Source organism: Rhinolophus sinicus, linkage group LG05 (assembly GCF_036562045.2).
Source record: "Rhinolophus sinicus isolate RSC01 linkage group LG05, ASM3656204v1, whole genome shotgun sequence".
NCBI lineage: Eukaryota > Metazoa > Chordata > Mammalia > Chiroptera > Rhinolophidae > Rhinolophus > Rhinolophus sinicus.
The window spans coordinates 83,201,287-83,221,375 of NC_133755.1; the positions used below are offsets into that span (position 1 = coordinate 83,201,287).

Here is a 20,089-nt window from a genome sequence, read left to right on the forward strand (position 1 = left end):
CACAGGGTATGGGTGTACTCAGCACTACAGTCCCTGGGTAATAGGCTATCTCCCCTTCCAGCCTATGATTTTCTCCAGAGCAAGGAGTCATTCTGTAAAACCTCAGACAACCATGAGGCTCAGCTCCTGGAAAGTACTCGAATGTTACTTAAGTGAAAAAAATCTGGAGGTAAACTGCTGACATCATAGCTTGGCCAAGGACAGCCTGCTTTGAGAATGGAAGGGTAGCCATGAACCAAGGCTTCCGAAAAAACTGGGGAGTCGAGGAATGGCCATAGTTTCTGTTAACTCCCTGGCAGTTCCTTAAGTTTATAAAACCTGAAGAAATGATGCTAAAAACAAACTTGTAGGCCTGGAAGCTGCCTAGAGGGCTGGTGCAGGGTGTGGGCAGCCGGCACGGTTTCCCAGGTTGTTAATCTCCTTGAAAACAAGAAACACATGCTAAGATGGGTTATTTTCTCTGAAATTTAATCAAAGCACTCCCTAATTTGCTGAAGTTTTAAAAAGTTCTACCACTGTGGCAGGGGAGAATCCCTCCATTACTATGACAAAGCTCATGCCTTCTAGGAAAGCAAAGGAAGCCCCCCAGAATGTTAACAGGATTTATATCTAGGGAGTAGATGTACAGGAGATTCTCCCCCGATTTTTTGTATTTTATAGATTTTTATTTAAGAATAGGTATTCTTATAATGAAAACCTTTATTTTAAGAAGTCTATATCACAAACTCAAAAAAATCTCCATCTACAGATTTATAAAATAACAAAAAATTAATTAAAGCATGAGACTCTTTTGATTATGTTAAACCCATTTTCATAGCATTGGATACAGTATTTAGAAAGATTTTGTCTCAGTTTTGGGGAAAAATTAGCCCTGGACTAAATACTTCTCTTTTCCCACTAACAAAGCATAAAAATAATACCTGAAGTGGTCAAACTGTTTCCTGGTAATTTAACCACATCCCAGAACAAAGCTCAAGAATATTTATAGGAATACAATTACACCCCATCCCCAACAAGATAAAGTTTACAATATCTGGCATGATCGGTCCAGTGTCCAATAAAAGTTAACAAGTATGCAAAAAAGCAGAAAAACATGACCCTTAATGAGAAGAAAAATCAGCCAATGAAACTGACCGAGAAAGTATATTGATGATAGAATTAGTAGAAAAGAACATTAAAACAACTATAACTGCATTCTATATGTTTAAGAAACTAGAGGAAATGTTGACTATGTTAAGTAGGGATATGGAAGATATAAAAAAGATCAAAACTGAACTTCTAGAAAAGACAGCTATAATGTCTGAGCTGAAAAAATTCACTGGATGGATTAACAGATGATTGTAGAAGAAAATAAATTAGTGAACCTGAAGATATAGCTACAAAGGCTATCCAAAATGAAACCCAGAAAGAAAGACTAAAGAAAATAAAAGGAGAAAGAGAAAAGAAAAAAAAAAGCCCAGAGTATCAAATTTGCTATGGGACAACTTCAAGTGAACTAATACACATGTAAGTGGAATTCCTGGAGGAGAAAGAGAGGGAAAGAATAAATATTTGAAGAAGAATGACTAAAAATTTTTACAAATTTGATGAAAACTATGAACCACAAGACCCAAAAATCTCAACAAACCCCAACCAGAAGAAACATAAAGAAAAAGACCCCAAAGTACATCATAATCAATTTGCTTAAAACCAGCAATAAAGATCAATCCTTAATAGACCTAAGCAAAAATAAAAGTCTTGGTAATTCTTTCAAATAATAAAAGAGCAAATCTTAAAAGCAGCCAGAGATAAAAGACACATTATATACAGAGGAATAAATAAACGATGATAGCAGATTTCTCTTTAGAAACCAGGCAAGTCAGCAGAGTGGAACGATTTCTTTAAAATACTTAAACTGTCAACCTGGATTATACTTAGTGAAAATATCTTTCAAAAACAAAGATGAAATAAAGACTTTTTCCAACATAAAAACATCTGAAAGACTTGCACTACAAGAAATGGCCAAGGAAATCCTTCAAGCACAAGGAAAATGATACCAGATCGAATATGAATCTATACATAGGAGTGAAGAGGAACAGAAATGCAATGTGGGTAAATATTAGATATTTTTTCTTATTTTAATCTTCTTAAAAGATAATTGTTTAAAATAAAAATAATAGCAATACGTACCGTGTTTCCCCAACAATAAGACCTAACTGGAAAATAAGCCCTAGCATGATTTTTTTAGGATGACATCCCCTGAACATAAGCCCTAATGTGCCTTGGAGCAAAAATTAATATAAGACTCGGTCTTATTTTTGGAGAAACATGGTATATTTGGGGGCTTCTAATATAGGAAGAAGTAAAATGATAAATGATAATAGCACAAAGGCTGGGAGGAAAGACATAGATGTATATGGTTGTAATGTTCTTATACTATACAGAAGTCATATAATCTCACTTGAAGGTAGACTGTGATAAGTTAAAATATATACTATAAACCCTGAAGCAACCACTAAAACAAACCAACAAAGAGTTATAGCTAACAACACAGCAAAAAGGATATAATTGAATCACTAAAATTAATTAATCTGCAAGAAGGTAGAAAAAGAGGAAAAATGGAACAAATAATAGGTGATACAAATAAAAAACAAATAACAAAGTGATAGACTCAAACCTAACCATATCAATAATCACATTAAATGTAAATGGCTTAAATATCCCAATTAAAAGTGGGAGATTTTCAGAGAAAAAAAACACAACCCAATTATATGCCACTGACAACAAAGCCACTTTAAACATAAAGACACAAACATGTTTTTAAAAAAAGTATAGAAAAAAAGATTTATCATGGTAACACTATTTTTAAAAAGTGGGAATAGCTATATTAATATTAGACAAAATAAATTTCAGAACAAAAATAGCACCAGTCACAAAGAATGTCATTTCATTAGAAATTAATGGGAATATTCATCAAGAAGACATAACAAAGCTAACTGTTAAGCACCTAAGAGCAGAGCAACAAAACACATAAGCAAAAGTGACAGAATGCAAAGAGAAATAGACAAACCTACAACTACAGTTGGAGTTTTCAATACTTCTCTCTCAACAACTGATAGAACAAATGGACAGGAAATCAGTAATGATTTAGAAGATTTAAACAACACTATCAACCAACCTGACCTTACTGACATTTATAAAATCGTTTTCCCCAAAACAGCAGAATACACATTCTTTTTGAGTGCACATGGATAATTTGCCAAAATGGACCTTTTTTTGATCATAAAACAAGTCTCAAAATATTTGAAAGGAATCAAATCATGCAAAATATATTCTCTCACTACAAAGGAATCAAGATATCTAGAAAAATCCCTGAAATATTTGGAAACTAAATAACACCCTTCTAAATCCAGGGGTCAAAGATGAAACCAAGAGTGAAACCAGGAAGTATTTTGAACTGAATAAAGACAAAACATATCAAAGTTTGTGGAAAGTTGCTAAAGCAGTATGTTAGATGGAAATTTATAGCACTAAACAGTAGCAGAAAGAATAAAAGACTCAAATCAATGACCTCAGCTTCCACCTTAGGAATCTAACAAAAGAAGGACAAATGAAACCTAAAATAAGTGAAAAAAAGAAATAAAGATCAGAGTAGGAATCAATGAAACAAAAACAGAAAAGCCATAGAGAAAATCAAGAAAACTAGAAGATACATGAATATCAGGTAAGCGTATGAAAGATTTTCAACATTATTGTTCATTAGAGAAATGCAAATTAAAACCACAATGAGATATAACTATAAACCTATTAGAAAGTCTCAAATTAAAAGACTGAACATACTGTTTACAAGGATACGGAGCAACTGTATTCTCATATACTGCTGGTGGAAATACAAAATAGTACAAAGATTTTGGAAAATTCTTAAAATGTTAATCATATACTTACCATATGACTCAGCCATTCTATTCCTAAGATAAATGAAAGTATATGTTCATACAAATACTTTCACATTACTGTTCATAGCACCTTTATCTGTAATAGCCCCAAGCTGGAAACAACCCAAGTGTCTGTAAGCAGATGAATGGATAAACAGATTGTGATATAGCTATACAGTGGAATACTACCTAGCAATAAAAAGGGATGAATTTATGATACATGCAGCAACACGTATGAATCTTAAAATAATTATACTAAGTGAAAGAAGCCAGAGACCCCACACCAAAAAAATAGAGCACATGCTTTATCATTCCATCTATGTAAAAATCTAGAAAACGAGAACCAACCTATAGTAACAGAAAGCATATCAGTGGTTGTCTGGGAATGCAGATGTGGATGGGGCGGGCCAGGTGGGCGGGATTATAGATGAACACAAGGGGGCTTTTGGGGATGATGGATGCGTTCATTATCTTAATCGTGGTGATGGTTTCACGGGTGTATACATAGGTCAAAACATCAAATTGGGCACTTTAAAAATGTATCATTTATTGTGTGTCAATTATGGCTCAATAAAGCTGTTTAAAATAAAAACTGACCTGAAGTGCAGGAGAAAAACCACAAAAACTAACCAAACAAAAAAACCTCTTCACATCAGTATCGATATTAGATATCTCCAAGATAATTTTTAAAAAAAGAAAGTTGTCAAAAATATTTAATAACCATTTGGGCAAGAAAAGAGGAACAGAAATCTCTATGTTCATATATTCACATTTCTATTTGCATAAACAAATAGCTATTCGTACTGTTTTTTGCATAACTAGCAGGACCTGGAAACACACAAAAGAAACTAATAATAGTGGTTATCTTTGTGGGGTGGAGAGAAAAGAATTTGAGAATGACTGTGGAATAGGGCTAGGAGCAAGATTTTTCACTATTTTATAGTTTTTCTTTTTTGAACTCTGTAACTAATTTTACTATTTTAAAAGATAATTAAACAATAAAGTAGAGCTCAATTCAGTCTGAGAAATAGAAAAGAACAGAATATATTGACGAATATCACATAACATAGGGGAGAGTTATTTCTCGGAAGTTTTGTCTCGTGTGTGTGTGTGTGTGTGTGTGTGTGTGTGTGTGTGTGTGTCTTGTTTTATGTTATGTTATAAAATGTGGATTGCAGTCAAAAAAGAATGGAACGCCTGTTCTGAAAAACCTGGTCTCTCTCCTCCTTCCTCCTTCTGTACCTTTCCTTTAGTAATTTTTGGACTGTACATATCACATCGTATTGTAGTTTATTCTTTTATCCATCTGTCTTCTTGTCCAGATTATGAATACCTTGAGGGCAAGGACTATATTGAATGTTTGATCCATGCATGCATGGATGAATAAGAGAGTAAAATGAATGGGTAGGTGAATGAATGAATGAATGAATGAGAAGATTCATATACATAGAAAGCTGTTCCTTAGGCCATATTCCAGAAGGGATGAGAGAGTGGTGGGCTAAAATGCTTTGTCAACACTTTTTTTTTGATGATGTACACGAACAACCTTTTGGAATCAGTCTGAAACTGAGAGACCTCAGAAATGAGTAATACATGTTTGATCTTCAAGCTTAATCATCCTTCAGCAAATGTGCTCTGAGCACCTACCATATGCTAGAAACTTGAGAAGATTTACTCAAGGAAAGCATAGTGAAACTCAAGATTTTTCTTGGAGTTTCACCCCAAATGGACATTAGGTCCTCTGTAGATGTGGCTCCCCTTCTCATCCTTGGTTCATTGGGAACCTCGGGCTTATCTGTGCTGGGTTCAGTAGTCCCACTGAGACACTTACATTTATCAGACTTGATAACATATTGGGGTTTGTTCTTTTTTCTCCTTCTTGCCCCTCTTCCTTTTTGGATTAATTGAGTCCTTCCAGCCCCATTTTCCCCTTTACTGGTGTTGAAATTACATACTTTGTTTATTTTAGTGGGTACCCTTAAAATATTGCTATATATACCGGGAGTGCCAAAAAATGTATACAAGTGAACACTTTGGTCAACGTTGCTCAAGCAGTAGATCGCTGTCATCAGAAGTGTCTGGACGCTGATGGTAACCACTTTGAGCACCAATTATGATTGCACAAGTCAGTCGTGACTTGTATTCATCTTTTGTTATCAGTATATATTGAGTATTACAATTTTAAGACAGTTTTCCTTTCTTAAAATGTGTATACATTTGTTTGGCACCCTCTGTATTTAATTTGAAATACGGAGCTAATCATCATCTCTATCTTCCTCCTGAAAATACATGGACTTTAGAATATTTTGTTTCTGAACTGAGAGGATTATGTTAAAATCTCCAACTGTGCTCATAGATTTGTCTATTTCTCTTCTTCTTTCCATCATTTTGCATTACGTATGTTGAAACCATGTTATCCAGTATACACAAAGTTAAGATTGTTGTTTTGTTTAATTGGCCCTTTCATCACTGTGTAATATGCCCCTTTAAACCTTTGGGAATACTTCCTATCTCACAATCTACTTTGATATTAATATTGCCACCTCAGCTTTCTTTCAGTTACTATTTGCTTGGTATATTTTTCCATCCTTCTGCTTTCTATGTATTTGCATATTTATATTTACAGCGTGTCTCTCAGAAACAGCATATATATAGTTGGGTCTTTTAAAAAACATCCATTCAGAAAAATCTGTATCTTGTAATTGGAATGTTTAGTCGATTTAGTTATTGGTATAGTTGAGTTTAAGACTGTCATTTGGTATTTCTTTTCTATTTGTCCCATATATTCTTTGTCTTTTTATTCCATTTTTCTGCCTACTTTTGGATTAATCAAGTCTTTTTGTTATTCCTTTTATTTCCTCTATTAATTTTTAAATTATACCTTTAAAAAAGTTATTATTTTAGTATTGTCCCAAGACACAATAATATGCATGTTTGACTTACTATAATCTACCTTAAATTAGTTCTTTACCACTACATGAACAGTTTAAGTCCATTTACTACTGTCTTACCTTTTGTATTTTTGTAGTCACGTAATATACTTTTACATAAGTTATAAACTGCACAAAATGTAGTTATTGTTGCTTTAAGCAATCACAGTCAATATTCTTTTATATGTATCCACATGTTTAACCTTTCCCTTGCTCTTCGTTCCGTTTTGCAGTTCTTAGCTTCCCTCTGGAGTCATTTTTCCTTCAGCCTGAAGAACTTTCTTTACTATTTCTTGTAGAGTGAATCTCTAGGTAATTAATTCTCTCAATTTCTGTTTGTCTAACAACATCTTTATTTTATCTTCATTTTTAGAGGATATTTTCACTGGGTCAGCTGATTATTTTTTCTTTCAGAACTTCAGAGATGTCATTCTATGATCTGGCTCTCCTCAGGTTCTGTTAAAAAGTCAGCAATAAGTGTTGTTTCTCTGAAAGTATGTGTCTTTTTTCCTCTGGCTGCTTTTAAGACTTTCTGTTCATCTTGGTTTTCAGCAATTTGACTATGACATGCTGTAGGGAAGATGTTGAAGAAAATTTGTCCTCATTGGTTGATGTGAGCTTTTGTCTATTAACTTTTATCTGTTCCTGCATGTGAGGTGATTACTGTGCTGTGATCAGGGGTTGAGTAAATTCCCCCTTTGGTCTCATTCTCCCGAGCAGGGGAGATGTGAGATGAGGTTTTCTGTTTGGTCTCATTCTCTCAAGTAGGGGAGATATGAGATGATGTTTGCTGTTCTGTCCGTGTTGTGAGGTGATAGTTAGCTTACGGTTAAAGAAATTCTTGATCAGGGGTTCAGAGAATTCCCTCTTTGTTCTGTCTGTTTCGCCCACATCAGCAGATGCAGTGAAGAAGTAGCTAAGTTATATCAGAACAATGTGACAGGCACGTTGCTGGGCTTTGGAAGACCTTGGGCTAATGGTCCCAAGCAAGAACAGTAGATATTGCTTATCCGGATGAATTGGCCCTTCGGCCGGATGGGCAGCACTCATATCAGTAACTGCCGGACCCTCCCGGAACTGGCCACTCCCGGAGGGGGAGGCAGGAACAAGAAACTTGGCTCTAAGGTACATCTGAGAAAATATATATAAGACAGACGTCAGTCGGCAATGTTATTATTATTTCATCATTTGGTCATTTGTCATTGGTTATTTCTCATCATTCTAACATTTTGAAGACGTCCAGCAACATGCAGCTTACAACACCAGGGGATGTCCTGACTTCCACCGTGGACCTGGTGAGGGCTGGCTGGTTCCTGGCCTCTCCAGTGCTGTTCTCCATGGTTAGCCTTCTTGAGAACTTGTTAGCATCTAGAAAACTTATATGCAACCTGCAGCTTATAGCGTCAGAAAACGCCTTGACTTCTAACAACAAAGACCACAACAGCAGCAGCATTCTTGGGAACTAACAAACAGCGGTGTGGGAGACGCCTGAGTTTCTCTCAGCTACAGATCTGGCAAAGTTTTGATTTATGACTTTTCCAGTGTTGTTCTCCCCCACTTTGATGAGCTTTTGCATCTACTGTAATAGTTACTATTCTGTAGAGCTCAGTACTGCTTTTGGATACTCCTTACTGATGTTATTTGTGTATTTAGCCAAGTGATCTTTGATCAATAGTAAACATATGTTGAGATCTCTTGAACTTATAAGTGTGTGTACTCCTTTGACATGACATTGTTATCAATGTATATAGTTTAGTCTTAACCGCCTTTACTTTCTGTCATTAGCACATTCTATTAATTGCCTTTGTCTTTTACTATTGCATATTGCTAAATAAGTAGATTAGATATTACTAAATGAATAATCAATTAGCCCTATTCTAGCCTGTGTCCCTCCTCCTTCCTTTCCTGGCTGGTCATTGCACATGCCTATGCTTGGTTTTCTTTCTATTTATCTTGCTTAGGGTTTGCAAACCTTCTTGAATCTTTGAGTTGCTATCTTTAATATTTTGGCAAAGTTTTAGTCATAGTCATATCTTCAAATATTACTTTCCCCAGTCTCTTCTCTCTTTCTGGGACTACTAAAACACGTACATTATTGTGTTTTAGTCATTTGACTATGTCCTACATGTCTTGAAGATTCTTTTCTGTTTTATTTTGTTTTTACCCCATTTTCCCTGTGCTTCATTTTGAATATTTTCTATTTACTGTCTTTGAGTTATATAATCCTATCTTTTGCTGTGTCCAGTCTGTTGTTAAACCAGTCCAGTGAGTTTTTATTTTCCAATATTGTATTTCAGTTCTAGAATGTCCATTTGATTCTTTTTCTGTAGATTATACTTCTCTTTTGAAATTATTCACCTTTTCATTAACTTTTGTCCATCTTTTACTCTACTTTCTTGGACATATTTATAATAGTTATTGTGAAGTCCTTGACTGCTAACTCCAACACCTGAATCGTCTGCGGCACTGCTTCTATTGTACGCTTTTTTTTTTTTAACTCAATTATCAGACATTCTTTCCTGCTTCTTGAAATGCCTTGTGATTTCTTTCTTAATTGTATGTGGGATATTGTGCAAAAAAAAAAAAAAAAAAAATCCTCTCCAGACAGGATACGTGCTTCTTATTAGGCAAATAAGTTGAGAGACTGATCGTCTCAATTCTGTCAGAAATAGAGTATGTTGTGACTTTAGTTTGACCTAGTCCATCTCTGGTTTCAAATGTCTCAAGGGCAAGATCTTTTGTGTGCTTAAAGGTCCCTTCCCCTAGTGAACTTTGTCTCCCAGACAAAAATACTTTGAGACTGTGGGAGTTTTCCTTTTGCCTTTGCAGTCCAATTCCTAACCTCCTGAGTGGCTCTGGCGCTCAGCAAATGTCTCAAAGAGGAAACCAGTCCATTTGTCACGACACCTCAAGTGGCCACCAAAAGCTTCATTGGTTTTGCTTTTACCTAGTAGAGTCCCTCTGTGTCAGGAAAGCCTGTTTCCAGATTCAGCAAATAATACTAAGAAATAAAATGGTCAATTCACCTAGGAAGGAGTTTTTTCTCTCCTAACCTTAGTTCTTTCAGTCTTCTTAGCTTCTACGACTTTTCAATGTCTTTCAAAATATTATTTGGAAACCAGTCCATTTATTTTCACAATTCATTCTTTTTTTCTCTTAATATAGAGGGAGTGGTGATCTGTTACTTCCTACTACGTTTTACTCAGAAGTAGAAGTTTTCTCATGTTCTTTTCCAATTAGTTCAAATCAGGATTCAAACAACGTCCGCCCATTCTATTCTTGTCTCTTAATTCATAGGTTTCCCCTCCCTGTTTTTATTGTAGTTGAAGTTTTTCAACTACTTTTTGAAGAAACTGGCTCATTTGTCCCGTTCAGTTGTCTGAGTTCTGCTGATTGCCCCCTTGGCATCATTTAACCTGTTCCTCTGCCCCTATATTTCCTATAATCTGGTAGTTAGGTCTAGAGGGTTGATAATATTCAGGTTTAATGTTTTGGCAAGATTACTTCATAGGTGGTACTGTGTACTTCCTCTTTTATCCCACAATTCCTACTTATTCTTAATGCCCAGCTCAAATGTCATTTCTTCTCAGTACTTTTCCCTGACCCACATTCTTTCTAACACCTCCTGTCATCTATATTTCCACAGCACTTTACCTCTCACTATCAGCTTTTCACGTAGGAGTGCATGACACTCCCTTCCCACAATGCCTGTATGTGGTTTGGGAGCTCACTGGGGGCAGAAATCATATTTTACTCATCCTTTTATCCTCGTGCTTATCATAGCGTGGCAGATTAAAAATGGCCACACACTCTTTTCCCTTCAAGAAGTGGAGTGTATTTCTCCTCACAATGAATCAAGGCTGGCCTTGTCACTTACTTTGATCGACAGAATGTGGTTGGTGAAACTGCCCTGATGGCCATGTAAAGTCCAGGTACCCTCCTGGAGAAACCATGTGGAGAGAGAGAGAGAGATGCCTGGCCAGTCTCCAGCTCTTCCAGCCATCCCATCTGAGGTGTCAGACATATGAGTAAAGCCATCTTTGATTTCTAGCCCCAGTTGAATCCCTAGATGAATGGATTCAGCTAAACCCAACCCAGATTGCAGAACCATGAGCAAATAAATACATGATTATTGTTTTAAGCCACTAAGTTTGGGGTGGATTGTTATGCAGCAATAGTTACTGAAACATAGAGTATCTGAGATATGGTGAGTCTTCCAATAACTGTTTGTTAACTTAATTGTAAGAGGTTAGATGGGTAATTAGAGTAGATGACCCTCATGGTCTTCCTAGCACTGAGATCATTAATGACTTTGTATTACGTCATTACTTCCTCTATTTGTACCGAGAAATGAGAGTTGAATCTAGATGCAATACAGTGAAGTCCTTGGGTGTCTTAGTCTATTTGAGCTGCTATAACAAAATACCATAGACTGGTAGTTTATAAACAACAAAATGTATTTCTCACAATTCTGGAGGTTGGGAAGTCCAACACAAAGTGCTGGCAGGGTTGGTGTGTGGTGAGAACCCACTTCCTGGTTCATAGATGGCCAATTTCTTGCTCTGTTCTCACATGGCAGAAAGGAGGAGGGATCTCTCTGAGGCTTCTTTTATTAGGGCACTAATCTCATTAATAATTATAAGGGTGACCTAGTCACCTCCCAAACGCCTCACCTTCTAATACCATCACCTTGGGGGTTAGAATGTCAACATATGAATTTTTTTGGGAAACAAACATTCAGACCATAGCATGCCACCTCTGACACTATCCACCCCCCCAAAATTCATGTCTTTCTCATATGTTATAAACTCAAAGTCAAGTCCAAAGTCTCATCTTAATATCATCTAAATCAGATATGGCTGAGATTCACGGTACGATCATTGGGCTTTGAGATGTCTCACATATTTAGAAACAGCAACCTATGGTCGCCTATTTTGGCCAGTCTCTTTTCCAAATCTACTTTTCTGCAATTCTATTGATTCCGCCTTAGTTTTTCACATATAAAAACCATGCCCCATTTACTATAGAACATAAGCTGCCTTGAGGGTTTTTATTCAGTAATGGAGAAAATTTGTCCTAAGACATTTACACTTTCAGATCCAGTCTGTACTGATGTTTCATTCTTCAGAATTTTTCTCCAATTTCTCATTAGAAAGCTAAAAGCTGCAATGATGACCATGCTATGAAAAGTGCACTAACCAACCCAAGCATAGCATTTTGTAAAGTCTCAGAATTTCAGAGGATCTGCATTTTGGAAGAAGACTCAGCCTTTTAATCGTGACTCACTTTACTAGTTACTATTTACAATCAATTAACCATTTTTCCTTGTCATATTACTTTAGAAGAGGCTGGATGCTATGGGTTTATAGCAGAATATTCTTTAAAGATAGACTGGTTGGTCTTTCTGGGGTCATGCATCAAAGCCAATATCTAGCTATGTTGCAGTTGTAGGAGGAAGGACCAAATTCTAAAATCTACTACTTGCTGCCCCAGTGTCAGAAGCCATTGATTTTGTGTTTAAAGATCTTCCTCTGATGGAAATGTGGGAATAGAAGGGAGCTGGAGTGAGAAGGTGGCAGCCCATGAAAACTGGGCTCTGTGCACTTTCCAGTCTCCTATTTTAAATGTGGAATGTTTTCTTGGTTTGCCACATTTATGTGCCTGTCCCTGCCATCCTGACAGCTCATTCCTGGTTTGACCCAGTTTCTGGTTGAGCCCTTGGTGTTATGGTAATTACCGTTAGGCTCCATCTGGTTGTGTCCCTGGGTGCCCACCTTCTGTACTCATCCATGGGCACCGCCCTGGGTCCACCATTTGACTCTGCCCCCCTAGCAGTCATTGGAACTTGCTTTAAGCCTAACTCCTACTTATCCTTCAGATATCAGGCCATATGCATATGTCGTTACCATAGGAAGAACGTCCTTGCCACCCAAGATAGTTCCAGGTTCTCCTGATCTATGCTCTCAGAGTTTCCTCAGAGTTTTACCTTCAAGGACCACAATTTAAAATTATTTTTGTCTCTTATTCTGCTCATCTTTTATCTTTAGCACCTGGGACAGTGCCTGGCACATAGTAGGAATTCAATAAATGTATCGAGTAAACATGAACAAATGAAGCGGTGACTTGGCTTCCCACCCATTTTAGCGTGCAATTGTATATGACCTTGGGCCAGTTACAAAACTTATCTGAGTCTTAGTTTATGTATGTATAAAGTAGGGATAATATTACTTTATCTACCCCACAGTTTGGGGTGTTATGTATGTAGCAGATGCTTAGTAAATGTTAGTAGAATGAATGAGTGAATGCACATGCTATCTGTGATAAGAGACACCTGTATTTTAACAAGGATTTCTTTAACAGATGAGAGAAATTCAGTACCCAAGCAAGAAGAATCTTATTTATTGAGTGGGAAATAAAATTCAGGATTCCATATGCCTTTGCCCAAGGGTCTATATTTCCCTTCTGGTTGTAACTTAATACTAGACATTTTTTCAGTGGGGCAGGGGACATTTTTTGAATGATTTTGAACCAAACTAGTAATGACTGACTTCCAATTCCTAATGGGTTTGTGTCTGTCACAGATTTCAACTAAGTTTGGCCTACCAAAAGTACAGATTCTAGATTGCCTGTGTCTTGAAAGCCTATAAGAAGGAAGCAACGTTGAATGGGAATCTGAAGACCAGGGAGAATTGTATAGAGCTGACATTCTCATCAGCTGGTATAGCTGATTGGCGTTCTGAAACAGTGGCAGGATAAGATCCTGACTTTGGAGAGAAGGCAAAATGCCTTCAGCCTAACGATTCCTTATACTACATGCGTCACAGGCTGGCCTGGCTCAACCTGCCTGTTTTCACCATCAGTGCCATAAAGATACCTTGCATATAAAATACAAATGCTACCCAGCTTTTCTTTGTTTCGCTCATCTCTTCTCCACCATGTCTACCCACTTCTGTAGTTTCTCCCACCTGATATTTCTTTAGGCATACAGAATGCAGAGAAAGGAGAAGAGGCAGGAAGGGTCCAAATGCAACTAGCGTCATATATTTTATTTGAGCCTCATATCTTTGGAGAAAGGAGAACAGCTGAGAGGAGTAAGTTAGATTGCGTGTTAAAAACCCCAGAGGTGTGGGGTGTGCGAAGAAGGAAATCCTTCACTGGAGCATCTGCTGAAGGTGAAATGAGGATATGAAATTCAGAGATCATTCTTGGTGCTTAGTATTATGACATAAGAGTGGCAGCACACACTGCTGAGCAAGGAGGAAGGGCAGCAGGTGGAGGAGGCCCAGAGCAAGTCCTGCTAGTTTGTAACTAGTCCAGGACTCCTGAGCAAGTGACTCCATTTGGGTGGGGAGATATGTCAAGGGAATATGACCCCTTTTTCCCAGCTCATCTCCTAGGGCTCCTCAGTGTCTGCTCCTGTAGGTGAATATGAACTCTTATGTTGCCGCCTCATCTGCGCCGACTGTGTCCTAGGCCGAGTCTGACTTGGGGAGCTGGGAGGTGTAGGCTGATACAGAGGCCAGTACGGCTGCCGAGGAAAAGTCTGAGCCCTTGGCCTGGGTTTGGGCTCGGGCTCGGGCTCCGGCTCCGTCTCGGGCTCTAGCTCAGATTCAGGCTCCAGTTCGCACTCTGGGTCTAGCTCCGTTTCTTGTTCTGATTCCAGCATGGGCTCCGTCTCCATGTCCAGCTCTGACTCCTCCTCTATTATCGTGTCTGGGATCCTGCGGAAGCTGGATCTTACATTTTGGGGGGCTTCGGGGATCATGCTGCTCATTTCATGTCTTGACTCTGAATCCTGAAATACAATTAGATGGGTTAAAATTCCCAATTAAATTTAACTTTTGAATAGTCAAGGAATTTCAGAAGACAACAGGACTTAAGGTACCAGAAACCATGGGTTCCGGCAAAGTAGAAACTATTTTTGGCCTAAATATGCTTTTTGTCTTCTTTGTACCCTCTGGTCCCTCAATTACTCATTATTCTTTAAGTCAAATCAGCCCATAACTTCCAGTTTCTCTGGATTTTCAGCTAGCCTGGATTTCATGGTCAACCATTTGAACAGCAAAGGTCTTGGCTTTCTAAAACATCTTGTCTTTTTTCTTTTCTTTTTTTTTTTTTTAGGCACATGAAGGCTATTTTATTGAAGGATCGATCTATCTACTGGAGAATTGCTAGAAGAGCTGAGTTTCAATACAGGCCACTATGTGCAGGGAGAGGTGGAGCTTTACTTCTTGGGCTTGTCTTCCTTGGGCAGAGTCTTGATGATTTTCTCCTTCTCGGCCCAGAGCCACTCTTCACGGTGCTTGCGTGCTCCTTAGTCTTAGACCTATGGGCCTCCGCCTGGTCAGTAAGAAGCTTCTTGCAAGCCTTGTCAGCCTTCGGCTTGTGGATGTGTTCTATGAGAATCACTTGTTTTTGAACATGTTACCCTTCCCTTTCAGGTACAGGCAGTGATCACGTGGCAGTCAATCTCAGACTCACGGTATCATCTGAGCAATCGGCGAAGAATTCCCATCCTTCTCATCCGGGTTTCCTTCTCAGGCTTTGAGCACTGGCAGTGCGCTTTCGCTTACCTACACCCATATGACTGCCTTTCCTGCAGGCCAACATGTTTTTCTGGCATCTGTCTTGGGAATAGACAGTCCCAGGCTTCCGGATGATCAGCCCATCTTTGATCAGCTTCTGAATCTGCTGATGGGAGTTGGCGCTGGCCATGTCATGGGTCGCACTGGGGTCCAACCAGACCTTCTTTGGTCCGCAGTGGAGGACCCTGGAGGCAAACCTTTCTGAAGCCTGAGCAGACCCATGGCTGCCGCCATGCCAAACACCTTGTCTTCTTGATCTTACTTGCCTTTCCAACCACAAAGGTAATCCTTTGCAGGGCTCTTTGTGACCTGGCCTCTTGCCATCTTCTTTAGCTTATCTCCATCTGTAGTCCCCACTGTTTGCTCCAGACATAAAGCGAACCAAAGATGCCTGCCTACTGCTTACCTTTGTTCCCGCTGACCCCTGTGCCTGCCTGGCCTCCTCCATCTTATCCACATACATCGGTTCATCATTCCACCTTCAGAGCAAAGATCACTCACCAGGAGCTTAGCTTCCTTTGTGTTCCAACAGCCCCCCCCCACACACACACCTCTATCATAGTACCAGTAATGTATTGCCTTATTTATTTACAAATCTATCTCCCCTATTAGATTCGAAGCTCCCTGAGGTAGGCAGGGACTGGTTCTCGATAGCTCAGAGCCCGGCACGTAGCAGACACCCCACAGGCTTCGCAAATCAGCCTTGCAGCCACATTCCACCACATTAACACCTTTCACCTCTCCTCCAACGTTTTCTTCTCTTCCACCACATGACACTCTTTTGCTTTTCCTCTTTCCTTCCTGGTTGCTTCTTCCTGGCCTGTCTGTTGTCTCCTCTACTTTTTCTGGACTTCTGATGTTGGCACGCCCCAAGACTTGATCCAGGGACCCTTCTCTTTTCCATCTACACTGCCCCCATAGGCAATTTTTTCCCATAATTGTCATTACCATCGATATGTGACAATGACTTTTTGGTTATAACCCTTCCCCCTGATCTGCTGGTTCAAATATCCACTTCCGTTCTTGACATCTCCACTTCGATGTTTAATAGGCATCTTGAATTTAATAGATCCAGCATAGAAAAATTTCCACTCCTAGTCTTCCCTAGCTTAAATGCTAGAAAAAAAAATGGATATATTCAATACCAAATTTTTTTAAAAAACTTTTACCTTTTCTTACTATAAGTCTTGATGATGAGAATGTTAGTAAACTGGAAAAATACTTTTTAAAAAACATAGTAAATATAATGTCCATCCTAAGCCAACTATCACCACTATCCTTAACAGATACAAAAGAAGCTTTTCTCATTAAATTCTGGAGGAAAACAAGACTCATCATTATTACTTAATTGTTCTGGGAGGTCTAGCTAATGCCATAATACATGATACTGAAATAAGAATTCTAACAATTGGAAAATAAGAGATTTAAAATATTTATAGAAAATACGTTTTTAATCTAGAAAACTCAAGAGTATTAACAATGAAACCTTTTAGGACTAGTAAAAGGACTCACAAGATGACCAAATAATTAAAAAATCAATAGGTTTCCTATATGCTAGCTGTTGCCAGTTAGAAAATATAATGAAAAAGAAGATTCATTTTAAAAAGCAATAAAAATGTAAAACAAAGTATAAAGTATCTAGGATTTGTCTATATGAGGGAAGTTACAAAGATTTACTATAAATACAACATTTAAAAAGACTGAATAAATGTAGAGACTGCCCACATAGAAAAAAATACGTTTAAATCTAACTATTGGGAAAAAAGTTATTCTAGATAAGCAGAGGCACGTAATCTGGGAAAATTCTCAACAAAGCAAGGGAAATACTTGGTAATACATTACTTAAAAAAGAAAAAGAATGAAAAGGGCCTTGTTTTACACATTTGGCTATCTTCTACTTCTTAAAGTGTTTGTAAACACTGCTCTGGTAATACTTTTTTGTCATAAAAATTCAAACATTATCGAAATGCAGCAAGTCAAAGAATCAGGGGTTTAATTAAAAACATAATTTCTAGTCATTCGGTAATATTTTGGTGACCATCTGCGTTTTAATTTCCTTTTGGGCGGGAAACTGTTAACCTTCACAGATACTGATTTGCAAACACTGGGGTAGGCCCAGGTCTTTACTTAGTATTAATAAATGCCTAAACATTCTGGCTTGTAAATAAGTCTCCTTTGCATTCAGTCAGGTTGAGGAAATCATATTACTCACAATGTAAGTAATAGCCGAAGTGTTAGACTGGCAGGTCTTTACCTCTGCTATTTCATCAGTTTTATTATTCATCTGAAAGGTGGGGCGGGGGTCGATTCTAAAGGTATAGCTAGAGGAAATATTTAAAATATGTAGTCATTGATGTGGCAGTAGCACCAACCAAGCTTGCTGTGAAAGGATCCTTTAGGCCTCTGCTGGGTGGGGGCTCTGAATGGCACCCAGAGGCCATGGCAGTGGGAGAACCTGGTCTCAGGTCCACAGCTATTTACCAGCTGGTAAGGGGGCATTTCAACATCTCAAAGTCTGGCACAGCCATACTCAAAAACCTCATCTCTATCTGATCAGGCGTCTCCCCTGCACCTTCCCCCAACCTCCCTCCCATGTCATCACCCACCCACCGCGATGCTTCACATCATCCCACCTTGTCTGTTTCTGAGTAGGTTTCCTGTATCACTGTCTCAGATTCATCCATACTCAACTCGGAGGGCTCTGGAAACTTCCGTGATAAGGCAAACAGCACAGCGTCGTGGAGGCTGAGGAACAGCTGGGCCTTGGTGATACCGGCATCAAAGAAGTCATTCGTTTCAAACGTCCTGACCACAGAAACTACAAGCCAAACCCGGAACACACACTAGGTCAGACACCTGGGGAGGAGAGCACCCAGGGTACAAAACGCAGCCATCTCATAGGGTGAAGGATACTTACAGTGACTCCCTGCAATAAGCACCAGAATGTTGGCATTCTGGAAGGCATTGCACATCTGTGGGGAGAGAGTAAATCAGCGTTAGGGATCTTCACACTCACTAGGAAATGGCCTCCGAGTTGGCTGAGTTCTAAAACCCCTTTGGCCGTTCACTTATCTGGGGTATATGTACGTTTGCACCCCAATTCAGCTCTATAAACATTTGATGAGTGGACTTCCATAAGCCAGGAAGTGTCTAAGGTGCTGGGAATACAAGAGAATCAGATGGTCTGGGGGAGGGTGGGGAATGAGGGGGAGGGTTCCTCATGGTCTTAAGGGGGAAACAGTTCACTTAACAAGAGATAATGTACGTGTGAGTACAGGCCCAGGTGTGATGGGATCAAACTGGATGGTCCTCAAGAGCCAGTACATCTTATTAGTGCTTAGTGTTTGCAAGTGATCCGCTTCTCCCTGCGGCTCCCTCAGCAGAGGAGGTGAAACAAGGCCCAGAGATGGTCAAGGATAAAGGAGGAAATGGGATTCAGGAACGCTGCGGCTCATTCAGAGCTGCTCTGTAAAACTGCATTTGACTTTAGTAAAAACATCAGATATTTAATAATATCCAATTAAGAAGCATTTGATATTGACTTCAAATTTACTTCAGCCAATATATATGCTCTGGGGCAATACATCTTAAAGTTCAATTCAAAGCAAGTCAATATTCACCTTCATACATAAGAATGAATAGACCAACCCTGAGCACTAAGTTAAAATGTCAAAAAAACAACAACAAAAAACACACACACCGAAAACAAACAAACAAAAAAGCCAAAACAACTAAAACAGACAGACTCTCATGATCAAGAGGAAACAAGAAAGTCATTCTTGATTCTAAATCATAAGGTATAAAGGGAAATCATGAAGTCATTTGGTAAAGAGCCACAATGGACATACGAGTATTCTAATGACAAGCACTGAGAGACCGAAATCCCATGAATCAGGGAGAAGCTTAAGTTGCGTGGTTGTCTCTAATAAGAATAACTGCTGGGATTTTTCTTATTCAGTGTTCAATTATAAAGTAAACAAAATATAATGATTTTCTCCAATACAGAGGTATAGAACTATTACACAAAGAACGAAGAAACGCGAGATTTGGAAGTGTAAAAGCGTGAATCACTGGAGGATGTGACGTGGAGGTGTCTCATGTCGCCTCCACACGGGGGCTGGAGCAGAAAGTCACCTGCAGCGGTGTGGTGTGGATGGGTCAGACCACGGACCAGAACATATGGCGCCTCCACAAAAAAGGAAGACAAGAGGTGAGAGAGGAGGAGGGGATGGCACAACTGCTGGAAGTTCCAGTGCTGGGCAGGCCACTTACCCGCTGAGAGCCTAGGATGCTTAGGGGGAAATATGGCGTGTCTCCCAGGGCTGTGTGAGCGTTAAATGAGATCATGCATATAAATGTGCCCAGCTCAGCCTGGCATTTAGTAGGCACTTAAAAATGTAGGTTGAATGAAATCTAAAGTGAGAACTACAGCGTAAGACTGGGAGAAGGGAACACAGCCCAGGAGGAGGACCTGAGGTGGAAAAGCCCCCCAAACAAGACATTAGCAAGTATACTTGAGTCTGAAAACGGGGTGGGAAAAAAGTATCTCATGGATGGAGAAGCCCTGAATATTCATCTCTTTCAAGCCTCTCATTTTACAGATGAGGAAACCAAGACCTCATGCAAGTTAGTAAGTTAGCCCGGGTCAGATGGCCAGTGA

General features: G+C 38.9%; 1 protein-coding gene, 1 long non-coding RNA gene and 1 pseudogene across 11 annotated transcripts in view; 1 reads left to right on the top strand and 2 right to left on the bottom strand.

Moving 5' to 3' along the window:
* The window catches only part of LOC141571637 (uncharacterized), a 49,278-nt gene that overhangs the window by 16,847 nt on the left and 12,342 nt on the right, over positions 1-20,089 (top strand). The window lies entirely within an intron of this gene.
* Positions 13,859-20,089, bottom strand: part of SLC26A8 (solute carrier family 26 member 8) — an 80,206-nt gene continuing 73,975 nt past the window's right edge. For all 10 annotated transcript variants that reach the window (XM_074332852.1, XM_019738820.2, XM_019738822.2 and 7 more), the window contains 3 exons: positions 18,347-18,401; positions 18,063-18,247; positions 13,859-14,639 (listed from right to left, as the gene is read on the bottom strand). In XM_074332852.1, the coding sequence (XP_074188953.1) occupies positions 14,238-14,639; positions 18,063-18,247; positions 18,347-18,401 (642 nt within the window). In that variant the 3' untranslated portion in view covers positions 13,859-14,237. The remainder of the gene's footprint in view (positions 14,640-18,062; positions 18,248-18,346; positions 18,402-20,089) is intronic.
* LOC109450889 (large ribosomal subunit protein eL19) lies at positions 14,646-15,900 on the bottom strand (annotated as a pseudogene).